This window comes from Mus musculus, chromosome 2 (genome assembly GCF_000001635.26).
Source record: "Mus musculus strain C57BL/6J chromosome 2, GRCm38.p6 C57BL/6J".
In the NCBI taxonomy this organism is placed as follows: domain Eukaryota; kingdom Metazoa; phylum Chordata; class Mammalia; order Rodentia; family Muridae; genus Mus; species Mus musculus.
In genome coordinates, this window is record NC_000068.7 from 24,437,822 (window position 1) to 24,465,712 (window position 27,891).

At 45.1% G+C, this 27,891-nt stretch overlaps 1 protein-coding gene and 1 long non-coding RNA gene across 2 annotated transcripts in view; one reads left to right on the top strand and one right to left on the bottom strand.

The window, feature by feature from the left end:
• Pax8 (paired box 8) overlaps positions 1-27,891 on the bottom strand; it is a 55,049-nt gene that overhangs the window by 17,271 nt on the left and 9,887 nt on the right. Inside the window, exons 3-7 of the mRNA NM_011040.4 lie at positions 6,745-6,910; positions 5,119-5,316; positions 3,771-3,859; positions 3,257-3,382; positions 2,819-2,994 (exon numbers count right to left, since the gene is read on the bottom strand). Of these exons, the coding sequence (NP_035170.1) occupies positions 2,819-2,994; positions 3,257-3,382; positions 3,771-3,859; positions 5,119-5,316; positions 6,745-6,910 (755 nt within the window). The remainder of the gene's footprint in view (positions 1-2,818; positions 2,995-3,256; positions 3,383-3,770; positions 3,860-5,118; positions 5,317-6,744; positions 6,911-27,891) is intronic.
• On the top strand, positions 2,572-27,569 carry Gm13415 (predicted gene 13415). Its single transcript, NR_166593.1, has 5 exons — positions 2,572-2,675; positions 5,065-5,205; positions 13,440-13,528; positions 23,220-23,436; positions 24,978-27,569. It is a non-coding gene; the product is annotated as a predicted gene 13415 (long non-coding RNA).

A 27,891-nucleotide genomic window follows, 5' to 3' on the forward strand; every position in this document is an offset into this window, starting at 1 on the left:
ATACATACTAAAAATCAAGTTTCTGGTCCAAACTCAGCCCAAAGAAAAAGTTAGAGAACCAGATGATGTTATGTTCAATGTCTTAAACATGCCAATGATGAATGGATTTTTTTTTCTGAGCTTAAACATGAGTTGGGGACAGGAGAGCATAATGATTCAGAAATGAAATCACGGTTTTGATTCTACAACAGGAAGCTGTAATTTATTTGAGCTCTCTGAGCCTTGATTTTTTTTCCTACCTTTAAGAATAGGAGTCCTAGAATCTACCGCACAGGACTGATTAAATATTAACTGTGATTTTAAATAAATTTTTGCGTGGCACAGAATACTCAGCAAGCACAGATTTTCAGCTAGAAGTAATAATAGGTGTATTGTTACTACGGAAGAGTTAGTAACTGCTACATTCCTGGTCTGTCTTCATAGCCTTCTCTCTCATTCTGTTGATCCACATGGTGGTGAGTTTAAAATATAGAGGAAGGATACACATATTTCTAATATTACCTAGGGGTGAGTCTGCAATAAGAAATGAGGTCACTCTTACCCTTGTTGTTTTTCCATGCTAAGATCATATATAAATATCTGTTTTATCTTGCCTCCCAAAGATGCCAAGCCTCTGTGCCTGGACAGGAGGACATGTTCCTTTTGGGTGGCACAATCAGACATAGTAGGCAGAAGAGCAAGGTTCAAGGTAGGATGATCTGCTGCTCACAACCCATCCTGATGACTGAATGGGGGAAGGAAGGAGTAGCTGAGGGACAGGTTACTCCTCTAGGTTGAGGCTTAGAGAAGCTTAATGATTTTCAAGTATTCTGGTTTCATTTCGCTTTTATGTAAGAATGTCCTGGGCTACTCCTTTAATCCCAGCACTGGGAGGCAGAGGCAGATGGATCTCTGTGATTTCTAGGCCAACCAGGTCTACAAAGTGACTTTTAGGACAGCTAAGGCTACACACAGAAACCATGTCTGGACTCCCCCTGCCCCCCCCCAAAAAATCCATGGGATCACAATGTCAAAAATATGCAAGGGTGGAATGATCCTTGTGAATAAAACTAGAGCTGGCAGCCATAAACTCTGCAACATCTATTTCCAAGTCCTCCCATGCTCCAGGCACTGAGTCACCCTTATACAAATTGAAAAGGTAAGCTGTGTGGCCACCAAGTCTCCTATAGTTCTAAAGTCTCCCATCCTAACATCCTCCTTGCATATTCTCCAGCATAGCACAGGGGTTCTCTCTAACCAAACAAGGTCTGTTGGAGGACTTACCGATGAAGTCAGTAAATGGCTCTGGGACCCAGCAGATGCCCAGGGTCTCCTCAGAAGGGATTCATTATTCTCTAAGGATAGCTAGTATATGCGTATTGCATTTTGCATGCTACCATAGAATAAGCTTTCTGCAGACTCAACACTTGCCTTCTGGAACCATGCTCTGACTATCAGAAGTATACCCAGGCCTCTCCCTGGGTCTGCTAATAGCCAACTTTGTCTACAACATTTACAGCTATCATAGCCAAAGCTGATAAAAATCACTGACGCATATTGCCTGCCCAGTTGTGGGGGTTGGCACAAGGCCAGGAGCCCAGCCATTTGCTGGCAATGTTTCAGCTGCTTGTTAGCATCATCATCATCATTGTCTCCCTCAGGGCTTCAAGGTGTACCTATAGGCTTGCCTCAAGCCAAGAGCAGTGATAGGCTAGCCATAGCCCAAAGAGTTTCCTGGAGTGTTTGACTAGATGGAATAAAAGAGGCAGACACTGGGACCATTGACAGATCATAGAAAATGTCTCTTAGTAGTTGTTTGCATTTTGGAATATTTGTCAACCTCGGTAGGGGAATGTTCATTGCCTGCTTTTTACAGAAGCCATTCCATTATAATCTATTTCTTTCTCCTTTCCTAAGGTCTGGAGAGGAAATCTTCCTGTAGGTTGTATCTTATCATTCTTGATTTCTCAACTGACTCATTGGTTCATTCATTCAATATACCTTCATTGAAAAGCTATTAAAATACTGAGCTTGGGATATTCTTCAAAGGGAGAGGGCTTGTCTAGTGTGTGTGTGTGAAACCCTAGGTTTGATCTCCATCACCACAAAAAGTAATAATAAATAAATAATAATAATAATAATAATAATAATGTAGGTAATAATAGTAATGAGTCTAGAGATGGGGGAGGTGTCTCAAGAGGCCACCCTGCCCCTAAGTCTGTTGCCTTTACCTCCCCCACCCCCATTAGATTATTAGGAAATACTGTGAGAAGTCAATAGAAATCATGTGTGAGACAGGAAGGATGACAGGGTCCCAAGGTGTGAATCGTAGGTGAGGGGCAGGGACAAATTCATAGAGTGTGTGACTGACCTGAGTCACAGCCAGCTGGTATTTTTCCAGGCAGAGTAGTGAGAAGAAAGGCATTCTACAAGGAGGGCACATGATGTACAAGGACAGAGAGGTGTGAATGAGGCTGGTGAGCTTGAGCACATGAGTCACACAGAATCCTAGATTATGCAAAGGGCTAGGAATGGTGTTGAGGTCATCATAAGAAGGGTGTGAGCTTTAACTACAATTGTGAGCCCGATTCTATTGTTGGAGAAAGCCACTGAAGGAAAAAGGATGGCCCTGAAAGCAAAACTAGGTTCAAAGTTCAGATGTGGGTTGTGAGAAGAGAGAGGTATGGAGGCATATGGTGAGTAAGGCACGCATGCGTGAAGCTGGAAAGTGTGTGCGTGAAGCCCGTGGGAGCAATTTGAAGTTGTTTTGATGGCTAGAGGACATGCTTTGCTTTGGCGCTTGCCTACCCTGTCTATCTCTTGCATCCCAGCTTCTTACCTGCTCCCCTTTGGTGTGGCTGGGGGAGGCATAGGCCTCCGGGTAATGCTGCCGCTCAAACGGGCACTCAAGGGCCTCGAGATGGTGCTGGCTGAAGGTGTCCGTACGAAGGTGCTTTCGAGGACCACTGCTGCTGCTCTGTGAGTCGATGCTTAGCCGACAGCTGTCCTGGTCACCTAGTGCCCCCAGGCAGGAAGAAAGCTTTCAGGAGACTCCTCAACCAAGCCACCAGGTCAAAGTGCTCCAAAGCAGAGGAGCAGATGGGGTGAAGAGGTTGGGGCAGAACAAGCTAAGGGAAAGGGCCAATGCTCCTGTGAAAGGGAGCCTCAGAGCCCTACTAAGCCAGGGCCATGGAAGGAAAGGTTTGTCTTCCTATCAAAGCTTGAGCCAAGTGCTCTCCTGTGTCTCATGCCACCCACAGGTCCCCTGAGCACTCACTATCATCCATCTTTCTCTTGTTGTCATTGCCAGGCTGAGCAATTCCTAGGAGCCCGTTGATAGAGTAGGTAGAGCCCAAGGAATCCGACTGGGGTGACTCTGGGGGTGTTACAGCTGAGCTGGGGACTGCAAAGGAATAAGGAGAGGATCAGAAATAGGTTTTAATACTCTACATAGCCACTATCACCACCATGGATGCAGAGCAGCAGGCTATGCTGTGGACAGAGGCCCTGGAGAGCTACAGCCCTTCAAGGACCTGCTGGTAGGAAGGCTTCCTCGAATGGCATTTGTCTGACGTGTATCCATTTCACCATGTTCCCATGAGTATCCCATGAGCATTGAAATAGACTGTGCCTCAGGGTAAAAGCTCAGTCCATGTACAGGCATATGAGCAGTCATATGCTCTTGTGTGGCTGTGGCTGTGGCTGTATGTGGCGATGTCTATGTCTGTATGGCTGTGTAGATCGGGTTTACATTCAAAGGTATGGAGACAGCCAAATCCCTAAACACTCACTCAGTGTGTGTCCTGGGCTCAGAGACTTGGTGGCCACACAGCTATCCATGGGGAGGTTGAATGGCTGCTGCACTTTGGTCCGGATGATTCTGTGGGGAAGCAGAAGGACTGTTAGAGACAGAGGATGAAACAGGAGCTGTGGTTGCCCTGAGTCCACTCACCTTCATGACAACCCACTTGGAGATCTTAAATGTGTCTTCAACTCGCTGAGTTTACTGTCAAACTGGCCTTACCTCGTTCTCATACCTGACTGCTCAAGTCCCATGTCAAGACTAGAAACATGGCTGCCTCAAGGCACACATATAGCTAGCTGCAGATTAACAGGGAGCTGTAGATTTAACTTTGCTAGACCCCAGGATTGGTCCTGCTTTGTATCTCACTGTTAACATCTGAATGAGTGCCACCCACCAGCTGCTCTGCTCCTCAAGTGGCCCTTCCTGAACCCCACTTACTCTAATTGATTCTGCCCTTTTCAGCCAGACTAAGTGTTTTCAAATACAAATCAGCTTCCTGCCTAAAATACTCTAATGGCTCTAATGGCTGCCTGCTGCACAGTCATCAAAGGCAGGAATATATTCCAGTGCCCACAGGCTTCTTGGGGGCAGTTTCTTCTGGCATCTTATAGTCAGTGTACTCAGGCCTTTCTTGTATCTCAAATGACTCTCTTTCATCTCCTTGTGCAAGCTCTCATTAACCACAGGCCCTTTATATGCTATGTCAAAATTCCGTGGTATCCCTCTTCTTCTAATTCCCATTCACTGCTAATTCAGTTAATTCCCACTCACTGCTTCTTACTTAAGGAAAAGCTTTCATGACTTCCCTAAGACAAGTTACCATAGGCTACCCCTGCTGTTTTCAGACTCCTAGCCTCAGCAGGACCAGTAGCTGCATTTTTCCCCTGTCTTTGTGGGTACTCTGTGTCTGTGTTACCATTAGACTGTGAATTCTACAAGGACAGGGATTCTGTGTTCTGGGAACTAATACAAAATAAGCGAATGAATGGTGTGTGAATGAATGAGTGAGCAACTGTGATGAAAAGGTAGTGAGCAAAAGTGCACATGTGACCAAGTAGTCAATGGGGGCCAGGAACTTCTTTCACAGAATGAAAGAGCATGTGGTGTTTGAGGAAGCACAACATAGTGTGGGGAGAGAGGGAGGTGCCACAGCAGGAACAAGAGAAGGCTGGAAGGGGTGGCCTGTGCCAGGCCGAGGAACTCCTGCCTGATTCTTCAAATTAAAGAGTCATCCAAATAACAATACTCCACCCAGGCCAGGCCCTTCGTGTTTCTTACAGGACTCTTCCAGAACCCTAGGGCCCAGGAGGGTGCCATAAACTGCTGTCTCTCACCTGTTGATGGAGCTGACACTGGGGACAGTGTCATTGTCACAAACGCCTTCTGCCAGGAGCCGGTCCCGGATCTCCCAAGCAAACATGGTAGGGTTCTGCCGCTTGTAGTCTCCTATCTTCTCCACCACCTTGGGGGTGGCCACCTTGGGCTTGGAGCCCCCTATCACTCCAGGCCGGATGCTGCCAGTCTCGTAGTACCTACTCCAATAGAGAACCCCCCAAAATTACCCAATAAGCAGGTGGGGCCTTTGAACATGGACCTGGCCAGAGCCTCTGTCCCCCCTGAGTCTCCTGAGGAGAGGTGTGGAACTGAGACATGGCCCTCCCCTGACTCCTGCTCATCTTAACACTGGATTTCTCTCCAAGAATTCATGTATTTGGGTAGATGTATGCTACTGCCAAAGCAAGACCCCTCTGCAAAGGCTTCTCCCCAGACCAGCTCGCTGTATTTGCATCAGAAAGCCCACAAAGATCACCTTTGTGAGAAAGGATGTTTCAGTGTTGACGCTGGGGAATCTCAGGCTTGCAGTGACTGTTTCTCTCATCCACCTTCTCTTAGCATGACTGACTCCCTGACTCCCCTGCTTTGTTCTCCCGGCCTAACTCAGGAAAGCCAGCTGCTGTCTTGCTGGGTCACCTTTGCCTTGCCCAAATCTGAGCCATCTCCTTCACCCTTTGCTCTCTGGTTTTCTGCCAAGTTCCAGGGTTCAAGTTAAAGCTGCTTCTGAAGTCCAGCCTCACTTAGAATCCCTGACCTGAGTCAACCCCTAAACATGAGCTCCCTCCTTCAGAGCCCATCTAACCCACAACTAGCTGAGAGATGAGTGGCTTAATTAAGACTCTGGTCTTCCTTGTCTCCTCTGGTCTCTTCTACCAATGAATAAAACAAAGCATGAGTCTTTTAAAAGGCCATTGTCCTTGCCATTCAAAATTCTTCCCTAAGAAAAGGCCACTTTCCCTCTAGCGATTTCAGGCAGAGCCAGGGCTCTCTATGGTTCTGTTTAGAGCAGCCCCTTCAAGGGAAACCTTGAACCTACATGTGGGTCTGTGTGGTGGGTTGGAGAGTAAGGTGGACAGGACATGGAACTCTGGGATTTCCAAACTCTCTACTTAAATAATATTTCTGATGGACATGTCAGAGGCTTTGTGTTCCTTGTCCTTCTGAACCTGTGCCCTGCAGTTCTCAGCCCCAACCGACTGAGATAATCAAAATCACTTCAGTGAGGTGGAGGCCAATGATGTACATAAATTTGAGTCCACTCCCTTTTATTGGCTTGTGCTGGAGCCTAGATCCTGACCTTCTGATTGATTGTTTAGAGTTCCCTGGCACAGCCAGGGCAGTGAACCACCACGTTGAGTCTTACAGATGGATGGTTCTCAGTCCTCCGTGTGTCTGAGTTTCATGCTTCCTGGTCATCCTACAAGAGCCACAGGTCTACCTGAGAGGTTTGTTCCGTGGGGCTATGGATTTCATCAAACACTTAAATTACTTCTTGTAAATGATATTCTGAAAGTTTTGCCTTGAAAAACACAAAATCCGATGGTACATGGGCCAGCAGCTATGAGGTTGACTACAGAAGACAAACCTTGCAGGGAAAAGTGGTATGTGGTGAATTTCGTGCTTACCTGCCAAGGATCTTGCTTACACAGCCATGGCTGACACGGAGCTGGCGAGAAATATCACAGGGCCTCACGCCCTGGTGGGCCAAGTCCACAATGCGTTGACGTACAACTTCTGGCAGAGGCCTGCCATTCACAAAGGCCCCTCCTAGTTGATTCAGCCCTCCATGGCCTAAAAACAGACCAAATTGTCAGGGACAAGTGTCAGAACCAGGAGATAAATGTCAGATGAGAATTAGTCTTGAGTATGAATAGGTGTGAGGGCATGGCTAGGTACTCCATGGTCAGTTCTTTCAGTGGTCCCTCCACTTGCACCCTGTCTTACTCAGAAACAATCCTCTAGGAGCTTGGCACAAGTAACATAAACTGCTCAGCCCATCTGTCCATGTGAGCATTCAAAAGAAGTACATGGCTATCTGAGAGCCCTTTAGATCTGCTCCATCACATTCGGGAGCCCAGCCCTTTATGCCACATAACATCAATGCCTCCCTTTCCCTATTTCCTTCCATATGCAGACATGTTGGAGTGGAGAAGTCAGGGTTTTCTTAAGCTGACACTGAGCTGAGTGACACAGAAGAAAAGATCTCCCTTCCCTCGAACTTTCTTTTCTTCTCATTGACATGAAGGTACAAGATGAGATGGATGGTCTTTCCATTTGTCTTGCTCCGCTTAAACCACAGAACCATATTTTATAACACAAACACCAAAGAAGGGAAGGAGAGTCTCTGGTTGAGGTAGGTCAGAATGGACTGAGCCCTGTCTGCGGCTGACTTGCCTAAGCAATCCCAAATTCGTGTCTCTTTTTGACAGATTAGAGAACTAAAATACCAGGTTGAGAATTAACTAGGAGACATCCCATGAGTTTTGTAGCACTGTTTCAGACTGGGGACAGAGTGGTACAGTACAGTACAGTGCATGACAAGCCAAGCCTTAGCTGCTTCCCTGACTCGACCCTCTGGACTGATTCTGTACTTCATTCTGACCATACATATCTAGTCAGACCCATACCTGCTGAGTGCCTAGTACATGTCAGGTGCTTTCCCAGGTTCTGAAGCCCCAAGGTGAATAAAGCCACCTGCATTCTTGCACCCACCTCACAGGGCTTATCGCAGTAGGAGCCTAAGCCAGCTAATTAGCATCCCTCATGATCTTTTCTGGAATCTCAGACTTAGACAGGTAATTATTGAATCAGTAGACCTGCCCCTGGTCAGAGAAGCACAGAAGAGTCCTTTTTAAAGTGCAAGCTGAGACTCAAAGCAAAGAAGTGCTAGATGAGAGAAAGGGGATCCTGTGTGAGCCATGGGAATAGTACATGCAAAGGTTTGGGGGTTAAGAGGGTAGGTGTCTCTTAGATTTGCACTACTTGCAACTGCTTTTCAACTAATGGTGTGTTAATTTCAGGTCTGAGATATACAATTTCCAAAGAGAAGTCCATAAAGAGCATTTCTGTGGCTTCACTCAAATGACTCAGCTCTTGTGAAGAGTAGCCAGGATCCAAACAATGGTTAGGGATCCAATGATTGCTGCTTCTTTGTGGGCCCTTGATTGATGGCTGGAGAGGATCCCGTCAATTCGAACTTGTGATGACAGTGTCATTGCCTAGGCATGACTAGCATCTTTTCACACCAAGAACTGAATCTGGTGATCTAGCTTAGGGTGGGGAACAGAATGGTCTGATCTCAAGCACTTAGGACCATCCTGAAATTTACTGCATAGCAGCCAGTAGTGTACATGGGGTGGGAGTCGTAGAGAATCAGCCAGTAAGAAGGGAAAGTTAATACCAGGCCATTGTGACCAATTAACAATATTAATGGGCAAGGGTGGGAAGCGCCTTTGCAGGACACACTGTACCCATTATCCCCACTGACTTAGCACATTCAGAACCACCTCCCAATTCTCCTTGGGGCCCAAGATGTCTTCAACAGAACAGATAATTTCCCTTAAAATGAACGAACAAGGTCATAAGCCTCTCTCCTGAGCAATAAGTTAGGAGGAAAAACCCACTGGCTATGCACCAAGTATGAGGGACAGGATGGTCCATCTTCCAGGACAGCTTCTGCTGTCCTGTTCTACATCACCTGTCCTGATGAATCCTTTTCCATGAGTTAGATGATGTCTCAGGGACTTTCAGTCCAGCACAGGCAATAACCAGTGTGGCTCTTTAAACTCATTTCCTCTGACCCCTCACTGGCCACGCTACCCTTTGTGGAAAAATTACCTCCCACTTTCTCATGGTTGCCTTTTGATTCTTTGGGATCTACACTCTGAACACCAAGGCACATGAGATGGCTATCCAAATGTACAAGACATTAGGCAGCTCTACTTTGTCACTATTTTCCAGAACCTTTGCTGCATGGAGTATAGATCTTTGTGCTAGAGTCTATCTAGAAGTCAGATTGTGTATGTGTGTGTGTGTGTGTATGTGTGTGTGTGTGTGTGTTATAGAGGTGGCACAAATTGAACATTTTGCCTGAAAACAAAACAAAACAAAAAAGCACAATTTACTCATGTGGTTCTCCAATAGAGATGGTACAAACTAGAGTCCTAAATTATCCTAAGGGCTGACTCAGCATCCTTGGATATCCACATGCTCAGAACCCTACTGAAGCTCACTACATACACAGCAGACAATCACAACACTGGACCCTGAACTCTGAGTTCTCTAAGGTATTATTTTATTGGGGAAGAGCTTGGGTCATATTTCTGCCTTGATTCTATGTGTTTTAGTCATATCATTTGAGTAGATTTGTTTGTTTCTAGCTGTAGGCATGACATAGAGTTTGACAGCATTTTTCATTGTACCTGCTACTGACAATAGCAACAGCAATGTTGGGATGAAGATAAAGAATCATCTCATTAGCTAAAAGTCTTGATATAAATGTAAAGGTTTTCATTGTAGCAATAATGTGGTTGATATAACATGGTGGTAACTCTGATTTGACCCTAAGACCAAGGAGTTCTCAAATTGAAATACACACCAGGGTCAATTGTAGGGTTTATTGAATAAAGACCTATTGAGTACAATACCTTAAGTTTTTAAATCAGTTAATCTAGGGTGGAACCAAGCATTTTTGTTTGTCAGAGACCCATAGCCGTTCACTGTGAAGAGAGGAAGTGACTTTGGAATGCTTAGCCCTAAATGGAACATAAATATTACATCCTCCCCTCAAGGTCAGAGGACTACGCAGAAAAGGGGGTAAGAAGATTATAAGAGCCAGAGGTGTTGGGTGAATTCAAGGACACGGTGTTTGTGGGGCACAACAAAGCAGGTGCACATGCAACCTCACAAGGACTGTGATGTGACAGTGTGCACAAGACCTGCACAAGCTCACGCCGGCAAGAGCCCATCGTGGAAGACAGAAAGAGCACTTGAAGCTGAGGATCTATTGGTATTTGATTGCTGATAAGAAAGGAAATGTTAGTTCTTTAATGGGGCAACATCTGGTTCTATTCTCAGAAGTAGTGGGCCAACAAAAACTTGACTCCATGGATTAACGTGTGTGTGTGTGTGTGTGTGTGTGTGTGTGTGTGTGTGTGTGTGTGTGTATACACCCCGCCACACACACACACACACACACACACACACACACACACACACGGTGGGGTGATTCGGTGGATAGGAAGTGGAGGATGGTCTCTGAAGAGTTGGGGGATGGATGAATATGATCAAAATACATTGTAGGAAATTCTCAAAGAATTAACAAAAGCTTTTTTAAAAGTTTGTTTTGGAGAAGCTTCTAGATTGTATGACTTTGGAACCACTGGTTTAGGCTGGGTGTTGAGCAATGGTTGCCAAAACAAACACACAAGATGATATTCTTTCTTTCTCCAATCATTTTTCAAGAGTTATAATTATCATGTGCATTTAATGACTTTCATTTCGATTCCACACATATGAACAAAACGCTAATAGTGACTCAAGCACAAAGCATTGGGTACGTAACCTGGAACAAGAAATAAATGTTTAAATCCTTTTCGGGAGACACAGCCAGATTAATTGAAAATCTTCATGTCAAGGTAGAAGTCGCTTGGAGAAGCATACAGACAGTCAAAGAGAAATCAAAGGAATGACTGGAATGGAGGGAGAGAGGGAGAGAGAGGGAGGGAGGGAGGGAGGGAGGGAGGGAGAGAGAGAGAGAGAGAGAGAGAGAGAGAGAGAGAGAGAGAGAGAGAGAGAGAGAGAGAAAGAAAGAAAGAGAGAGAGAGAGAGAAAGAAAGAAAGTCATACAAAAAAGAAAGAAAGAAAGAAAGAAAGAAAGAAAGAAAGAAAGAAAGAAAGAAAGAAAGTAAATAGCTGTAGGAAGTAAAAAATTCCTTGCATAAAGTCTTGACCAAGTTGAATGTTATTTACTGCCTCTATAGATTATGTATGAAAGGTTGGGAAAGGCCAAATGGCTGCTTATGAGAATGGCCTCTATGGGCTGAACTGAGTTCTGTGATGGAAGGGCTTTTGAGTTTCTGTGTCCGGTGTGGGGGAGTGGACTTCTCTAGGTGATTCACCACCAAATGCCCAGAGGTGGGTGCAGGCTTCCTTCCTGCCCTCTGCAAGGGACTGATGCCCACTGTCTCCGTGCTGCTTTGTACTTTATGGGCAGGTGGGCCTTAAGGCCGGAAGCCAGTGATCAGTAGGAGCTCTATACTTGGTCCAGAGGTAGGGTTGGGGAAAATGTAAATCAGGAAGACGTTTGAAGCTTCATAAGCAAAGGTCTCAAAAGACCTTGTCTAGAGAGCTGTGGGTGGAGACAGGTGGTGATGTAAGAGGAATCCTGGCCGGATAAAAGGAAGTTCTTGAGTATGACTCTTCAGATGGGGAAACACAAGTTTTACAGGGCAGGGAGGACTTAGGGTAAGTTAAATGAATTTGCAGGTCTGTAAAGCTTTAGGTGATGTTTGCTGTCTAGAAGCATCCTTTGGGGAAAATGACCACTGTGGGAGACCCAAAGATATTGTTTGGTAATTTCTTCTCCACTCAGAACTTTCTGAGAAGTAAGGATGAAAGAATGAGACAGAGACATCACTTAAAACTCTCATCACACAAACACTTAAGACAGAAGCACACCTTTCCTGCTACCCCACGATCTTCTGTAGCACTATCATGTCAATGACTTTAACCAACAACATTATCTATTTGGTCCCCTTTATGGATTCCTCGAGGGAAGAGGTCAAGTCTTAGCACCCAACTCAGAGTCCCTACTGTGGGACCCTCACATCCCATTCCACAGTACTTCTTTTTCTTTTCTCATCTTCTTGATTCCTAAAGCTCAGCCCCAAATAACAATTGCTCAGTGTGCCATGCTGTGCTGTAAAAACAAAACAAAACTAAATTTTACTATCTGTGGATTTTTGTTTTTTGTTTTTGCTCCAAGAGTGGGCAACCCTTGGCAAGGTATAGTTAGATGTGCAGTGACTGCCTTGAGGTACCCTTCAAATCATGCTAACTCCCCTCTTCTGTAAAGAGTAAGTCTTGCTAATGCTAATGTCTTGGGGCTCTCACTCTAGTGTTGCCCTTCCCTAGGACACTGGCTTTCACGTCTGCAATACCCACAACCTTGCAACATCTCCATCTTGACTTTATACCTTTATAAAATAAAAATCCAAGCTTGTCTCAAACTGTGCCTAAAGAAAGTGTGCTGGGACCATGGACTACCACTGTCTCATGTCAGTAGAGCAGTCACTTCAATCTGTGAGCTCATCACATCCTGAGATGTCCCTCTGGAGAGCTGCATCATGGATCCACTCTGCCTCCCCCTCCCGCCACCGCCCCCAACCTCTCTGCATGATCTTTGGTGTCTTGTGCGGACCACTTGTCCTACTAAGGGAAGCTCCAGAAGAGACAGGGTCTATCTTTACCTTTGAAAGCGACTGTTTACCTTTCTCATTCACTTCTTGTATACTGCTCATGTTTAGAATGTTCTTGAAACTCACTATATAACTTGTTGTCCTATTTCAAAAATCAATTTTTACCACTCACTTTCTACTAGGCCCACACTCGGGGTATAAAAAGAAATAAAATTCATCTATGCTCTCCCTAGCAACAAGTATGGCTGTTTTTGAGAAACTTGTTTGAAAATAAGAAGGGAAATTTTCATAGTCAGGAAAAAATATGAATGCGGAGAAGGGTGTCTGGGGTTTTGTCTGTTATCAGATTGAAGCCATGTGAGGTCAAAAATATTTGTTCACTTTCGGTTAAATTATGTAACACGTTAAATAAATATATCCCATATGAATTAGCCAACCATTTCTAGCATCTTCCATTCTCCTATATTCAGCAGACCATACATCATTTCTATCTCTAAATGTTCATACCAATATCTTCTAACTGTCTTCAGCATTTAAAAAACCCATGCACTCAACATTTTCTGATGCACTATGACATACCAAATACTTTAGCAGAAGTGAGTACACAAATCTGATCTTTACCTCCCTGGAGCTTTTATTCCAGTGACAGTCTAGGAGGAGTTACACATTCGGCAAATCAACACTCAAATGAACGCCTAATAGTTAACATCTCTACAAGGAGACAATGGATGTGGAATTAGAGTACTGATGGGGGACAAGAGAAGTAGAATCATTTAAAGAAGGACAAGAGGAAACCCCCAGAGGTAACAGAATCTAGACAGGTAGGAGTGGTTCCCTGAACTCACTGAGCGCCTCACCCCTGCCCCATGTAACCTTCCCCCATGTAACTCTTTGTTTTGCAGCTGGAAATAAGTGCATCCAAACCTGTCTGGATGTAACGCTCCCATGGTAAATAACGTTTAAAGAAAGACATGGCATCCTTTCATTCATGGTAAGTCCAAGCATCTAAATTTAGCAGACAAGACCCACCATGACCTTTCTCTCTTGACTCATTTCTACCATCTGTGTCTTAAAATCACTACTTTAGTACCATTTTTGTCAAAGTGCCTAAGTACTCCAGGCATAGGTGGGTCCTCACCTATGCTTGGAGTACCATTACTTTATTTTCATTTCATTTATATCTTAAGAGTTAGCCTCTTACAGGAAGTCCTCCAATTTTTTTTTTCTTGCCTGCTCCCTCTGGTTCTTTCACCTAAAGAAGTCAATGCCCAGGCTCTACTACCACATTTATCAGACTATAAGTGTCCAACTATTGAGATGGATAAACTGTTTCTTGAGGAACCCCTCAAGAAACTGGGTTTAACAGTTGTTGTTGTTGTTGTTGTTGTTTGTTTGTTTGTTGCTGCTGCTGTTGTTGTTGTTGTTGTTGTTGTTGTTGTTGTGATTTACTGAAACCCTAGCATCCAAAGTAGTGCTTGGAACACTGTGACACTAAATTGGAAGGAAAGAAGGAATGTAAATGGAAGGAGGGAAAAGAAAAAGTGAGGGAAGGCAGGAAGTTCAAAGACAAATATGGAGGAAAGAAGGCCCGAGGAAGTTGAGAGGAAGCTACATATATTTTGCCTTCAAGAGAATTCTATTTCCCCCATTCTTAGATGTAAGTATTTAAAGAAGGAGGTCCACATATAACAGCCCAGGAAAAAAGAGGTTTGCATTGCTTCTGAAGGACACACAGAATGGATGCAGTGGCCTTTCTGCTGGTGCGTACCCAAGCCTCAGATGGTCACATTAAGTGGATGAGCCCTCCTGGGCTTCATACCTCTGTGAGGAGCCAGCTTTATGCATGAATGTGGCTACATGTTTTGAGGAACTTATGGAGAAAGAAGTGCTGTTTTATTGTTACAGTTTTCCACCAATGAGGAAATTGTCATCAGTGTGGGTGTTAAAATTCCTAGCTATGAAACCTTTTACTGCTAACTCTGGTCACAAAGTTTTCATGAAGAATGTTGGAGTGACTACACAGCTCTGGCCTTGGGAAGCTTGCAGTTCTATTGGGGAGAAGACCTGTGAGTCCCAGCTCAAGCTAGGGAGATAGGATTAGTAGTAGAAGTTGCCTTTCCTGAGAGCTCAGACACCAGCTTGAGAAGAAGTTTTTGACCCATGACTATGTGGGCAGTGCCACATTGTGTCTTTCATAGTTCATTCAGTAAAAAGAAATGAGACTGCTTCCTGCAACTCACTGCCTAGAAGCGCAATACTACCTTCAAGTACCATGACTAAATCGATCCGAATCTTAGAACCTTGTTTCCTTGGAGTTCTTCCGGTAGCATCACTTGGAGTGTGGTCAAAAGATGTAAACCTGTTCCTAGGAATTTCAGCAGCTGGATTTAAACAAAATTTCCTGGGTGTCAAAGAATATAAAAGCACAAAGGAAGAATTTGAGAGTCACTGAGATCTGGGTTGGTCATCGCTAACCCAAATTTCCAAAATATGAAGATTTTTCAAAAACCAAAACTTCTTTAGTACCAACAAGTAAAAATGTTCCTGACCTGACTTCTCCATTTAGTAGTTCACCATAGACACTCCACTGTAGAAGCAGCTTCATCTCATGTGTTTTGGCAGTGATTCATATATTAATGAATATATGAACCTCATTCTCTGAAGCTGTATAGGGTGGAGGCCAGAAAACTTGTACTTGACCTCTAAGTTATGACCTTCACTTCCCTCTGTGTAGGTATGTTGTTTTGATATGAGACACCTATGAACTTAGCATGGAACCTGGGCTCCGTAGGCCCTCTGCTGAGGTTTACCATTTCTGTATCCATCTTGATATCCATCCTTTTGGGGTTATGGATTCATGGATGGTTCTTCCTGAAATGGTTCCAATTTCATTTTTCACATCTCAGCAAGTAGCAAATCCCTCTACAACTCTGGGCCTCCTGCCCGGGCTGTTTTCTGATGTTAGTATTTTACAATCCTTCGTGATGAGAGAAGCTTGGTTCTGGATGCCGTGGGGGTCAAGAATAACCACAGTGCTCCTTTTCCTCCTGAATTGCATGACTGGGTGGTTACTCATTGACTCCTGGGAATTCTTTTGGATGCCTTCCTCTGATCTGGCCTGCTCTGCTTCTCCATAAACGTTAAGGCAGTTGGGAGAACCAACAGCAATTCTGGATCTTCTATGGTCTGAAACTCAGCCAGATCAAATATTATCTCCTTATAGGAGTAGAAGGCTTCGCCTAGAAGCAGGGGAAGATGCCCTGGCTGAGATTAGCCCAGAGGGTGGTGTGGCTGAGAAGGGTTAGTACTATCATTTCATCTCTGGTATGGAGGGGGGGTGACATAAATGCAGATGCAGGAGACTAATGGTGGATAAAAGGGTAATAACTGAACATGAATCAAAGGTGACCTGTGTTTTACCAATATTGGCCTTTAAAAGGGGGAAAGAGAAGGAAGAAGGGAGGTGGGTTGTGCTCTGTATCCACCCCCTTTCCTGAGTTAGTTACTGCTTAGGAATTATGGCTGCAAGCAACATCAAGAAACATGCTTCTTCCTGAGCCAAGCAGAAGCGCATCTTTTCATTAAATTGGCTTCACAGCCCTTGAGGTAGAAAGCACAGCACCTCCATTTTATATACAGCAGGGTGGGGAGCAGAGATTGTAAGGAATTCGCCCAAGGCTGCACATTACAGCAGGGCTCAAACTGACCCTCAAGCTGGAGTCTCTACATGCAACACCTACACAAATACTCCGCACTTTGTGACCTCTGCCACCCCTGGCAGTAAGATGGTCATCCCACATTTAGTCGGACCCTATCTAAGAGTGACCATGCCTTCAACACCACCTACCAAGTGTATGCGGCTCCCAAACCCAATCTAAAATTATCCCCAGGTTTCCCATAGATCAGTGTCTATCTATGTCTTCACTATTTGATTTTCTTTTTAGTGAGAAAAAAAATGCAATTCTTTTCTGTCCCCGACTCTTCCATATTGGTTTGTTTTCCTCCGTTCTTAAGTCTGCTTGTACTTCTTTCCTTCTGCCTGTCGAGCTGTAGGTCCCCCTGTCCTCTGTCTCCTTCAGCCGTTTTCCCTTATTTCTACCCAGTGTTAATTATTCCTCTGACCCTACTGTCACTAGTGCCCCAGCCCCTTCCTATCAAAGACAGCAGGCCCTTCTAGGCCCCCTTTCCCTTGTGCTTCCTCAGCTCTGTCTCCCCTCTCTCCCCCTCCCCTGGCCCCTTTGGCCACCCCCTGCATAATCTCTACTGCCTGCATGACTGCCCAGGTTCTGTATCCCATCTTCCCTCAAAGGCATTCACAGCTCTGCTGTTATCCTTGTATTAGCAGTGAACCCATTAAAGCTAATTTGTTTGCCCTAATCTCCATTTATTTTTCCCTGGTTGATATTAGATTTCCCTTTCTATTGCTCCAGCATGATTTTCTCTTTGTCTTCCTAATGGTGTACCCCCCTCTCTCTTCCTCTATTAATCTGGTTGGCTTCACTGTTGTTTCAAGGCCTTTTCTCTCTGCCTCCCTCAGCCCTTAGATTAACCCTGTCACCTCCCTCCCAAAAAGGGACCCCAATGTCTGTATTTTCAAGGATGAAGCTGCTGTAAATGTCAATAAGCCTCTAAATGTCTGGGGGAAGGTACTGGTGATCTTAACATCGGGTTATTTCCTAAAGCCAGTCAGTAGGTTTCCAAAACCTACAGAGACCAGAGTGCTGCAAACACCTGGGTCACATGAGCTGTGTTGAACCTGAAAGCTACCATGCCCTCGTTTTTCCCATGTAAAGGCCCTCTGTGGCTGGGCTCTGAGTGTGACTGGTGTACACCCTGCACCCTGGCTTCCATAAACCTAAGGAAAGAGGCCTACCAGGAGCAAGGTTCAGAAACTTTCTCTTTCTCGCCAGCCTTGCCTGTCCAGAGGCCTCTGCCTGACTCTCATGATGTAGATTTCTTCCTGGATACCGAGACCTCAGAGGCAGCTGTAACTCTTCTTCTGACTGTGTAAGCTCCTTTCTGGAGAGCAGAGTACTTCCTACCTAAATGCTCACTAGACTCCCTTGAGAAGCCTGGCACTTTTCACTTTGTACAGCTTAAAGAAAAGATTTCAGCATAATGCCCCTGCTCCTGGATCCTTAAAAAGATCTTCTGGTGATTTCTTAGACTTTATAGCCACTCTGTAAAATAGAAATAACTATGAACCCAAACTATTAATTAGCTGATTAAACATAAACTTGCGACTCCCGGGTCCTGGAAGGTATGTTAGAGAAGCCTCCCCAGGTCCTGGAAAGTATGCTAGAGGTCTTTCTTCTGGCTCCTCCCCCTGAGCTTCCAGAGGCCGGCAGATTCCTGCTACAAAACTGCCTGAGGGTAGTAGAAATATCCACACCAGGAGTCAGAGCTCTGTCTTCCTGCAAGTGAATATATCTGCTAAGTATACATTTTGACTTCTAGTTCCCTCCCAAGTCACCCCACATTTCCCCTAGGATCAGAGGTTATTAATGCTGCTTTTTAAGAAAATGGGTTGATAGTAAAACAATATTCAATTCTGGGAGACATGTAACATGACGAGGTGGCTTCTGAAGAGATGCTAGGATTTGCCTTGAGAAGCACACACAATTAATAACTTTTACTATGTTACCAAACCTTAAGGCTTTTTGATCCAGTCACTGTGGGTTATGATTCACCTTTCTTCCTCCAAGAAGTTCTGTAGGATATCCGTGTGTGTGTGTGTGTGTGTGTGTGTGTGTGTGTGTGTGTGTGTGTGTGTGTGTGCGTGCCTCTGTTTGGGGCTAGTGCATAGTAAACAATCCAAGTTCAGTCACCATGTCCTGCTGGAGCACTAGGTTCTGTAGCTCTGCTACAAGGTTTTATATCTGAGTTTAATGAACACTCATTTAAAAATTACTTTAAGATGGGTAATAAGGGAAATAGAGATGTGGCTAGAAGAACCTCCAGTAGAGACAGACAAAGTCATGAGAGGAGAGGGAGAGGACAGCAGGAGGTGGGGGGACAAACAACTGTAGTTGGTGTAACTTCAGTGACTCAGAGGCCGGGTGAGTGGAGTCTTTAATAGAATGCAATCACAAAGTAGGAAAAAGATACGCTTCCCTAACTAAACCACCGCTCTTTCTCTGCAGCTCTAGGTTTCTTTGTTGTTTGGATCTTAACTAAGGTAAGATATGATTGACAAGCTTAGAGAGCAGGAGAGGGTATGCTTTGGCTAGAGTAAGAATCAGAGACACAATTAGAAACTATGTATATGTGGGGGGGGCAGAAGGGGAAGAGGGAGAGAGAGAAGGAAAGGGAGAGGGGGAGGGGGGTGGGAGAGAGAGGGAGAGGGGGAGGGGGAGAGAGGGAAAGGGAGGGAAAAGAAGATTGGAATTGGATCCTCAAGGCAGGACATAGGAGGTGTGGTCACTCTGTGCTGCACAGGGAGGAACACATGAAGATCCATCTTTCTAAGTATGGCACACCCAGCAAAATCTTCAACGAAAATTCCCATCTGTGGTTTCCACAACCTGGCACCATTCTGAAGGGAATTCTTTGCTCTAAGGCCTGACTCTCAAGGCTGCAGAAGAAAGTGGGAGGAAACAAAGAGGAACAGAAACAACCTCCAGGCTGGGGTTTCAGAGGAAGAAACCCAGAGTGCTGGAAATGAAGAAGCATGAAGTTGCCTGCAGGACCCGTGAGCACACGTATCTGAGCCTCAGTTTCTGCAGAGCACATGATCCTATGGGTGTGGTACTCCAGGGCTATCCTTAGGCTCTAGGCCTGAGGGCAGAAGGCTCCCCAGAAGAATAAAAAGGTTGAACCCCCTCCATAGCACACCACCACAGTGATTCTGAGGTTGCTGTAAGATGAAAATGGTACATCGAGGACTACAAGAGCTCCTGTGTAGCTTCCATGGCGATGGAGTAGGCTACTGTGACCATCACTCTGTGGAAGGGGATATGTGTCTGTGCAGGACACTCAGAGTGTAGCTGGCAGCAAAGAAGAGATGACCTGATGTCCACACTCTTTCTTGCAGAGCCAGGACAGAACTGATGTTTTCTGACTTGTTCATTTTCTATTGCTGGAAGCCCTTTGGGATCATTGGTGCTGTTTCAATAGAGAAGAGAGAGAGAGACTAGAGTTTGGGTAGAATGTACTCAGAACCAAGGAGTGCCCTGAAAGACTGCATCTTCTCTAATCAGCTTGTTTGATTGCCATTTCCATCTTTTTTAGTTTAAATCTGTACCCTCATAAGAAGTTCTGTGCTGGGCATCAAGGATGAAATCCCTTCCACTCTAGTGGAACAGAAAAGATTTTAGACAACAGGCATTAATTTACCCTACTCCATCAGTCTCAAACCTGGATTCCTGTGCTTGGTGTCACAAGGACTCTACTTAGCTACAGGTGAAGCTGAGGTTAGAGAAGGGGTGCTGAGCAAGCAAGCCCACACATCGTGATTATATTGTTAAGAGTTGAAATGTGTCCCACTTATCAAACTCATATGCTGAGGTCCTAACCCTCAATGTTTCAGAGTGTGGCTTTATTTGGAAACAAGATCTTTGTAGATAATGAGGTTGAAATGAGGTCACTGGGATGGGCCCTAATCTCGTACATCCATGATATAGACAAAAGTATGTAGGATGAAGGAATAGGTAGACAGGAAAACCACGTGGAGACTGCATGAGCCAAGGGGTGGCATAGATTGCCCACACACTGGAAGCTAGGAAGTAACTCTGACTTCCTAGGTCTGAAATTTCTGGCCTCTAGAACTCTGAGAAATGTATGATGTCTATGCCATCTTGCCTGTGTATTTTGTCACCAAAGCCCTAGAAAACTAGTACACAAACTACTAGGAGCTAATTGTTTTGTTCTTGTTTTGTCTTCGTGTGTATAGGTATGTGTGTGTCTTGCTATGTGACTCAGGCCAGCCTTGAACTCCTCTTGTCTCAGCATCCTGAGTGCTGGGATTATAGATGTATTTTGCCTGAAGGTATTCCTGTGCACCATGTGTGTGCCTTGTGCCTGCTGAGTCCAGAAGAGGTTGTCATTTGCCTTGGAACTGAAGCTACAAGAAGGTTGTGAGCCATCATGCAGGTCTTAGGAATGGAATCTGTGTCCTCTAGAAGCTAGTTCTCTCCACTGCTGAGCCATTTGTCCAGCCTCTTTAGTGGGTTTTGAGCTACACAGCAGATGGGAAGGCTCTGTGATATACTCTTCAGAGATGTTTGCCTGTCTTGTGGCTTCCCTCTAAAGGGCCCTCCAGTACAAGGCAGGTTCAAGCAAGACTCTTGATGGAAAACTCCTTTAAACATGACACCCATATCTCCTGCCAACGCTATCTCCCTGTCAGGCCAGCACTCTGTTCTTCATCTCAATCCTTCCTTCTTGTGGTGGGATCTCTTTAATTCACAGAAGAGTACCAGGGCACAGCAAAGCCCCAGTATGCCTCCCTTCCTGTGCTTTGCATTAGACAGGGTCCCTGTCAGTGTACATATAGAAGTTGCCAAACTCATAGAAATAGTCTCCAGCTATAACCGCTATCATATAAGCAAGCCATTCTTGAAACACTAACCCACTATTCTAACACAAGCATGGATGGGCATATATGAGCTAGTTACTGCCCTTAGGCTCCATCTCCAATGGTTCTATCAGTATGCAATGCCATTATACTTGGGATTGTATTACTTATTTTTTCATCGCTGTGAGCACAATTGCTGTGAGGACAAAGAAGGAGGAAGAGGAGAAGAAAGAGAGGAGACAGAGAAGGAGAGGAAGAGTTTATTTTGGCTCAGTTAGAAGCTATAGTCCATCATGGTGAAGAAGGCAGGGGTCTGAGATGCCTGACCATACTGTGTCCACAGGACACAGAGATGAGGAGAATGGAAGGAAAGAGATTGAGAAAAGGGAGGAGGGAAAAAGGAAGATGAGGAAGAGAGAAAGGGAGGAGACGGGAAGAGGAGAAGGAAGAAGGAAGAAGAGGAGGGAAGGGGAGGAAAAGGGAAGGGAAGGACGTGGGAGGAGGAAAAAAGGGAGGAGGAGGAAGGAGAGGAGGAGGGAAGGGAGAGGAGGAGGAGGAGGGAAAAGAAGGAGGGTGCAGCTTCTAGAAAAATTCTTGTTAGCAATTGATACACATCTCTGTGCTGGGTATCAGCTGGAGGGTTTTTTTTTTTTTTTTTTTTGGTTGGTTGGTTGGTTAGCTTCTTTTAGTCTTAGCTTGCAAGAATCTAGAAATCCTCTATCCTCACAGAAGTGCTTGTCTTTAACCAGCCATCCTGCCAGGCAGCCTGTGTCCACCAGGCTGATCCCTAGGTCAGAACTACCCATGTCTGACCATGTTTGCAACTTGTAGTTGGATTTGTAGTCCAACCTGGTTACCCAGCATTTGACATTCCCAGGACTGAGGAGGCATGCCATTGGGGCAGAGCCATCTTTGGTAGCTGCCACAGGTTCTCCAGAAGGCTACACTCCTTGTTTCTTCAGGGTCCTGGTTGTCATTTATAATAAAGAAAATTGAGACGTAATTACATCATATCATGTGGAAAGAATCAGGCATGCTTCACACTGAAAAACTTCAGTCAGTCACTCAAACAATAAAATATGTTATTGGGGAAGTAAGCGGAAGTGACCCACACAGATGTTACCTACCGGGTCTCACTCCTCAGAGGATTCTGGACAATGCACTGGGCTTTGAAGGGATTTTAACTTTTATCTATCTCAGAGAGAGGACACTATAATAAAAAGCTAAAAGAAGGCGCTGAGTCCTGAAGAGAGGGAAGCTAGATGGGATGGTCACTAAAGCTTTCAGGTATCTGAGAGAGTGTCATTGGAAGGGGTGGAACTTGAGCAAGGTTGTGAGAGGTGGGATGGTGACCAGAGTCTGGCACCAAATGGGCAAAGGTCCCCAAGTGAGAATGTACACGTGTGTGTTTTGTAAACAGTAACTAATTTGCTGAAACCTGGGCTTGTGTACAGAAACAGTGTTGGGGAGTCCTCAACCCACCGGGCACTTGACTTAAACAGAAAACTGTTAGTGATTGGATTAAAAGGAAGCCCACACAGGAATCCGAGATAATTTTGGAAAATCACCAGGCTAAGTTTTTCTGGAATGGGGCCAGGAGAGGAGAGAAATCAAAACATTTTGATAATGTGAATAATTGAGCTATCAAAACTTACTGCCATAGCTGTTCCCTTAATAAAAACATCACAAAGTCTGACAGACTCTGGCAAGAGAGAAGAAAAAGTACACGAAAAGTGGCAAACACAGAATCACGAAGTCAAACAGGCAGGACTGAAGCTCTGCGAACAGGTCAGGCACAAGCTCTGTATGCAGATTGTATGAAGGCGGCCTAGAAGGACTATCTCAGCCAGGCTTTGTTAAGTTCCCCACAGCCTCGCAGGACCTCATCCCTCTTTCCTCTTCCCATTGCTAGCTCCTTCAGGAGGGCACACGTCATAGAATCCCCCACAGCTGCTTGGGCTACCTAGTGAGACTTCACCTTCAGCCCTTCCTCAGCTACACCCACAAGCCCCAGCCCTACCCTCCCTCCTTGCTTAGCTACACCCACAAGCCCCAGCCCCGCCCTCCCTCCTTGCTTAGCTACACCCACAAGCCCCAGCCCCGCCCTCCCTCCTTACTTAGCATTTTGCCTCTGCTTTGACTGAAGGTCTCCTTTCTTTGGCTGTAGGTGAAAGTCCACTTTGCTTTTCTGCCTCTGGAATGTCAGCATAATGGCAGAGGTATCCAGGCTTAAGAATATTGCCTGTGGTGGCCCTGAGACTCTCTGTCCCCAATGCTTCATGGAAAGGATGAGGCCTGCTGCTGTTGCTGTTCCCCATAGCTTTGTCCTGACCCAGCAAGGGCTATTAAGCCCAACTTCATTGCCCACCACACTGAAGGGCTTAGTAAGTACTTACTTATTTAACTGACCAGTTAATGCTAATCCTGCTTAAAATAATTTAGAATTAAAAACTAGGACTTGCTTAGCCAGGGAATATAAAAATCAGGTAAAGGCAACCAACAGATGATGCTGATGGATGCAAGCTTGCCATGGGTGGCTGAGGGAACAATGCAGAAGGGGAAAGGAGTCAGAGTTAGAGAGTGAAGAGGCATGGAGATGCTTTTATAAGAACTGGCAGAGAAATGAGCCAGTAAGAGGCTACTATGGGAGAATGGAGGGTTGGAACTAGGAGCCTTTCCAGAGAAATGTGTGCATTACAGAGGGTAGCAAAAGAAACCATATCTATGGGTTTCTAGAAGGTTATCTTCAGGGATAGCAAGACCTTCAGAGGAAATCTCAAGGAGAGGTGTCCTAACTTCAGGAATTGTGATGATCAGTTTGAATTTGTCAACTTGACACAATGCAGAATCACCTGGGAAGAGAGCTTCAATAAGGAATGTCTAACACAGTGGCCTTGTGTTTGTGAAAGGATTCCAGTATCTTGATTACACTAATTGAGGAGGGAACACCCACCCAGTACAAGTGGCACCATTGCCTGGATTCTGGATTGTATGAGTAGAGAATGTAGGCTACATAGTAACAGGCGTTCATCGCTCTTTGCTCTTGCCTGTGAGTGTCATGTGACTTGCATCAAGTACCTGCCACCTTGATCTCCCTACAATAGAATGTGAGGCAAACAAACCCTTTCTCCTTTAAGTTGCTTTCATCAGGATATTTTATCACAGTTACGGGAAAGGAAGCTAAAACAGGTATTTACCAAGGGAGATGAGAAAATGAGACCACAGCAGCTTGGACAGATATAATGATAGTTTAGTGTGTGCATGCCTGGAAAGCTGAGCAATGGGATGCCCTGCTCCACTAGCCACCACACTGCTTCAAAGCATCTGGGTGCCATAAGTGTTGAACATACATGAATTATATCATGTATGTGGAAAGAAGAGGCACAATTAGGAAAAGTTAAATCAAATCCGAGAGATGCCCTTTGATGGAGGAAGGCATGTGAGTCCCATTATTTCATGTAGCTAGAGAAGCATAATGTCTGTGTGGACATCAGACAGTGCCCCTTTGCAGCAATACCAGCCTTTCTGACATGTATTATTAGGCCAGAATGGTCAGATTGCTCTGCAACAAACACCTTGGAGCAGTGAGTTTAATGGGACTAACGAATCAGATCCTAGGTCCTGGGTCCCAAAGAGCAGACATAGAAGGTCATAGGTAGAAAAACTTACAGCAACCACTTGAAGGCATTTTGTCTATAAATGCCATTTCCTACTAGCACTTCAGGCTTTGCTGTATGGGTGTGCACCTCTGCTCACCTACAAGAGAATGGTGTTTGAGAATCACAGACTTTTGAGGTTGGTAACTATTTGTTCACTGAATAAACCATATTGTTTGCAATAACCATAAACAGCATTCTTGTGGGTGTTGAAACAAGCATGGTCTCATATATTCATGGGTTTTGTCAACTCTCCCTGTTCCCTTCAGGTTTTGGCCAATAGACACCTGTGGAAGATTGGAGCTAGCTGTGTACTGGGGTTGGGACAGATGCCAAAGGCCCCAAGGAGAAGAATTGCTCCAAAATTCTAAAGCAAAGCAGAATGGTAGGGATGGCAGTGTCTTCTGAGCAGTGGGTCCTGCCTGAATAATGTGCCCTCAATGCCTCATCCTCAGGATACAAAAGGCTGAACTCTGGGAGGAATAAGTCCTTAAAATTGCCACTAGTAACTATCCAGCTCAAGGAAGATCCACCATGACCTCCAGCAAATGATCACCTGTCCCTGTGCCTCAGCTTATGAGAACAATGCTGAATCCAAGAATGTCTACTGAACCTCCATGACCATCCATGTTCTTTAATTTTATAAGGTCCTGGGGTCAGGGAAACAGGGCATGGCTGGATACAGCATATTCCCTTATTCAGATCTGAAACCATACACTACAAAACCAAGATGGTATGGGCTGTTTCCCCATTCAAAAATGATCTCACAATCCGGAGCAGAGACCCAGGGAGCTTGGAGTCTACATCCCCACTAGGTCTGTTATCACTTTCTTGCAACTGTGGATTCAACCAGAATATAACCAGTCACACCTGTAATTTCATATCTGAGTCTCTCGAAGTCTCTGAGAACAGAGGGCCTTCTCTTTCCCACTTATCACCTCTAGTTCTAGGGCAATTTCAAAGCATTGAAAGTTTTATTCCCAGTGTGTTTATGTGTGTAAGAAGGTAGTGTATGCAAACTTATATCTGCCAGTATATGTGGTATATGTATGAGATAGAGAACTAAACTGAAAATGGCCAGGTGTCCAGACTACAAAATTTAAGAAGCCACTCACTCATTCTCAGAACTGGCCATGCTCTTGCATGAGCTCACAAGAACCTTTATACTTCTCTCTAGTTTCAGCCGCGCACTCGTGTGTGTGTGTGTGTGTGTGTGTGTGTGTGTGTGTGTGTGTGTGTGTGTGTTGATGTGTGTGCATCTAGGTGTGTCTCAGCAGCTCTCGGTGGACTTTAGCCTGTGAAGGAGGCCTTTTCTTCCATTTTCTAAATCCTGCACATTCAGAAAAGACCACAGACATCTCTCTCTCTCTCTTTCTCTTTCTCTCTCTCTCTCTCTCTCTCTCCCTGTCTCTCTCTCCCTGTCTCTCTCTCTCATCTTAATCTACCCTCCCCACACTTTGGGATGTACCACAAAGTGACTGAGAAAGCTCTGGGTTTTAAGAAGACGTCCCTGCTCTAACACAGGACTGTAGGACCTGGATCCAGATGTGCAAACGCCCAGTCTCCTGTCAGCACAGTGTGATGACAGGGCCTCATCTGTGACTCTCTTGACCTTAACACTTCCGGGACAGTTAGACTATTTAGTGGTATTAAATACTAAGAGGCTCTTGGCGTTTGTGTTTGAGTGTCCTGACAGACCCATACACAGCTCAAGCCTAGAGTATAGGAGCTATAAAGATAAATACCCCTATGCAAATAGACTACAAACAGCCATAAAATCACAGCAGTAAGATTTCTTGAGAAAATGAGGAAGAGGAAAAAAGTAGAAAACTTTACAAGAGATGGTAGGTCTGCTGAAAATAGTTCAGATACAGGCAACAAGTGCTTCACATACAACATCAACGCTTTGAGGCAGGACCAGTGGGTCCCAACCACTGACAAAATCAACAGCTCCTGAACTCAGCCATGAACACAGTATAAACAGTCAGAAGAGCTTCAGAGCTGGGTGTGCCTGATCCTAAAGGCAGCCTTTCAAGACCCCCTTTTAATCCTCTACCAACGGGAACCTTAGGTTCTCTGGGCTCAAGGTGGATACTGTCTATGTGGGGCAGATCGACAAACAGAAAAAAGTAGTCTGCAAACAGTGAAAGGCTGAGACAATTGTGTCTACACTGCATGATACAGAGAACAACTTCTAGAGAGATGAAATCTGAACAGTACATCCTGGGCTGGCGCGGATGTGCTGCTGAGCCGCGGGTATTCCCAGGCAGAGGACCCCTCCCATCTGATGGAGCCTAGCATTTCAGCTCTGCAGAAATGCGCATCTGTTCATGATACTGACACCTATAATTCTGCCTCATTTTGAGTTGTCCAGCCATATGGAGATGAATCTCCGGGAGATTGCTGTTCCTGTCCAGAATCCCAGGATATCTCTCTGGAGCAGAATGCTTCTAGGATCCACCAGACCACAGATGGCCACAGGAGGTTTATATGTCAGCCATGATGATGTCGTTTCTTTCTAGTAGCGGTTCAAGGCAAATGACCTCAGCTTCCTGGTGCTCCCAAATGACCTGTCTGTCTGTGTTTGTCTTCATCCTGCCCCTGAACTGTTTTGTCTGCTCATTGCCAGTGCTGGTACTCTGGGTCTGTTCCCTTTAAAAGGATACACAGGAATCTACTTTCTTGCCCTGAGTTGGTGCCTCTCAACTCTTCATGATGGAAGCCCAGCCACTCACCTTTTTTTTGTTCTGGCCACAAGTGTTAGCATCCCTGGCGTGGAGCCCTGAATATGGTAGGCAGCACTTCATGTAGGCTAGTTAAGCTGAAATAAACTGCTGCCTCTCAGATTCCAGCTGCTTCTAGATTGACTCTAGCATTGTTTCTTGCCTACAGTCTCCCCCTTGCTTCTACCTCAGAATCAAAATCAGACACTCATGTTAAGATGAGTCTGTGAGTATGGAGAGGTCACCCACAATGGCCACCTCCATTTTGAGACTTCTCAAGAATCAAGTCAGCATTAGGATGAAGGAGCAAAGCTGAAGTCTGCAAGTAGTGCTCAGTTACCACGACTGAAATGTCAACCAGGCTTTGCCATCAGGCTGATACTGAGTTATTAGTACACAAAGCAGGGAAATAGAAGACAGAGGCAAAGAGAGAAGGAGAGAGGGAAAGAAGAGAAGAAAT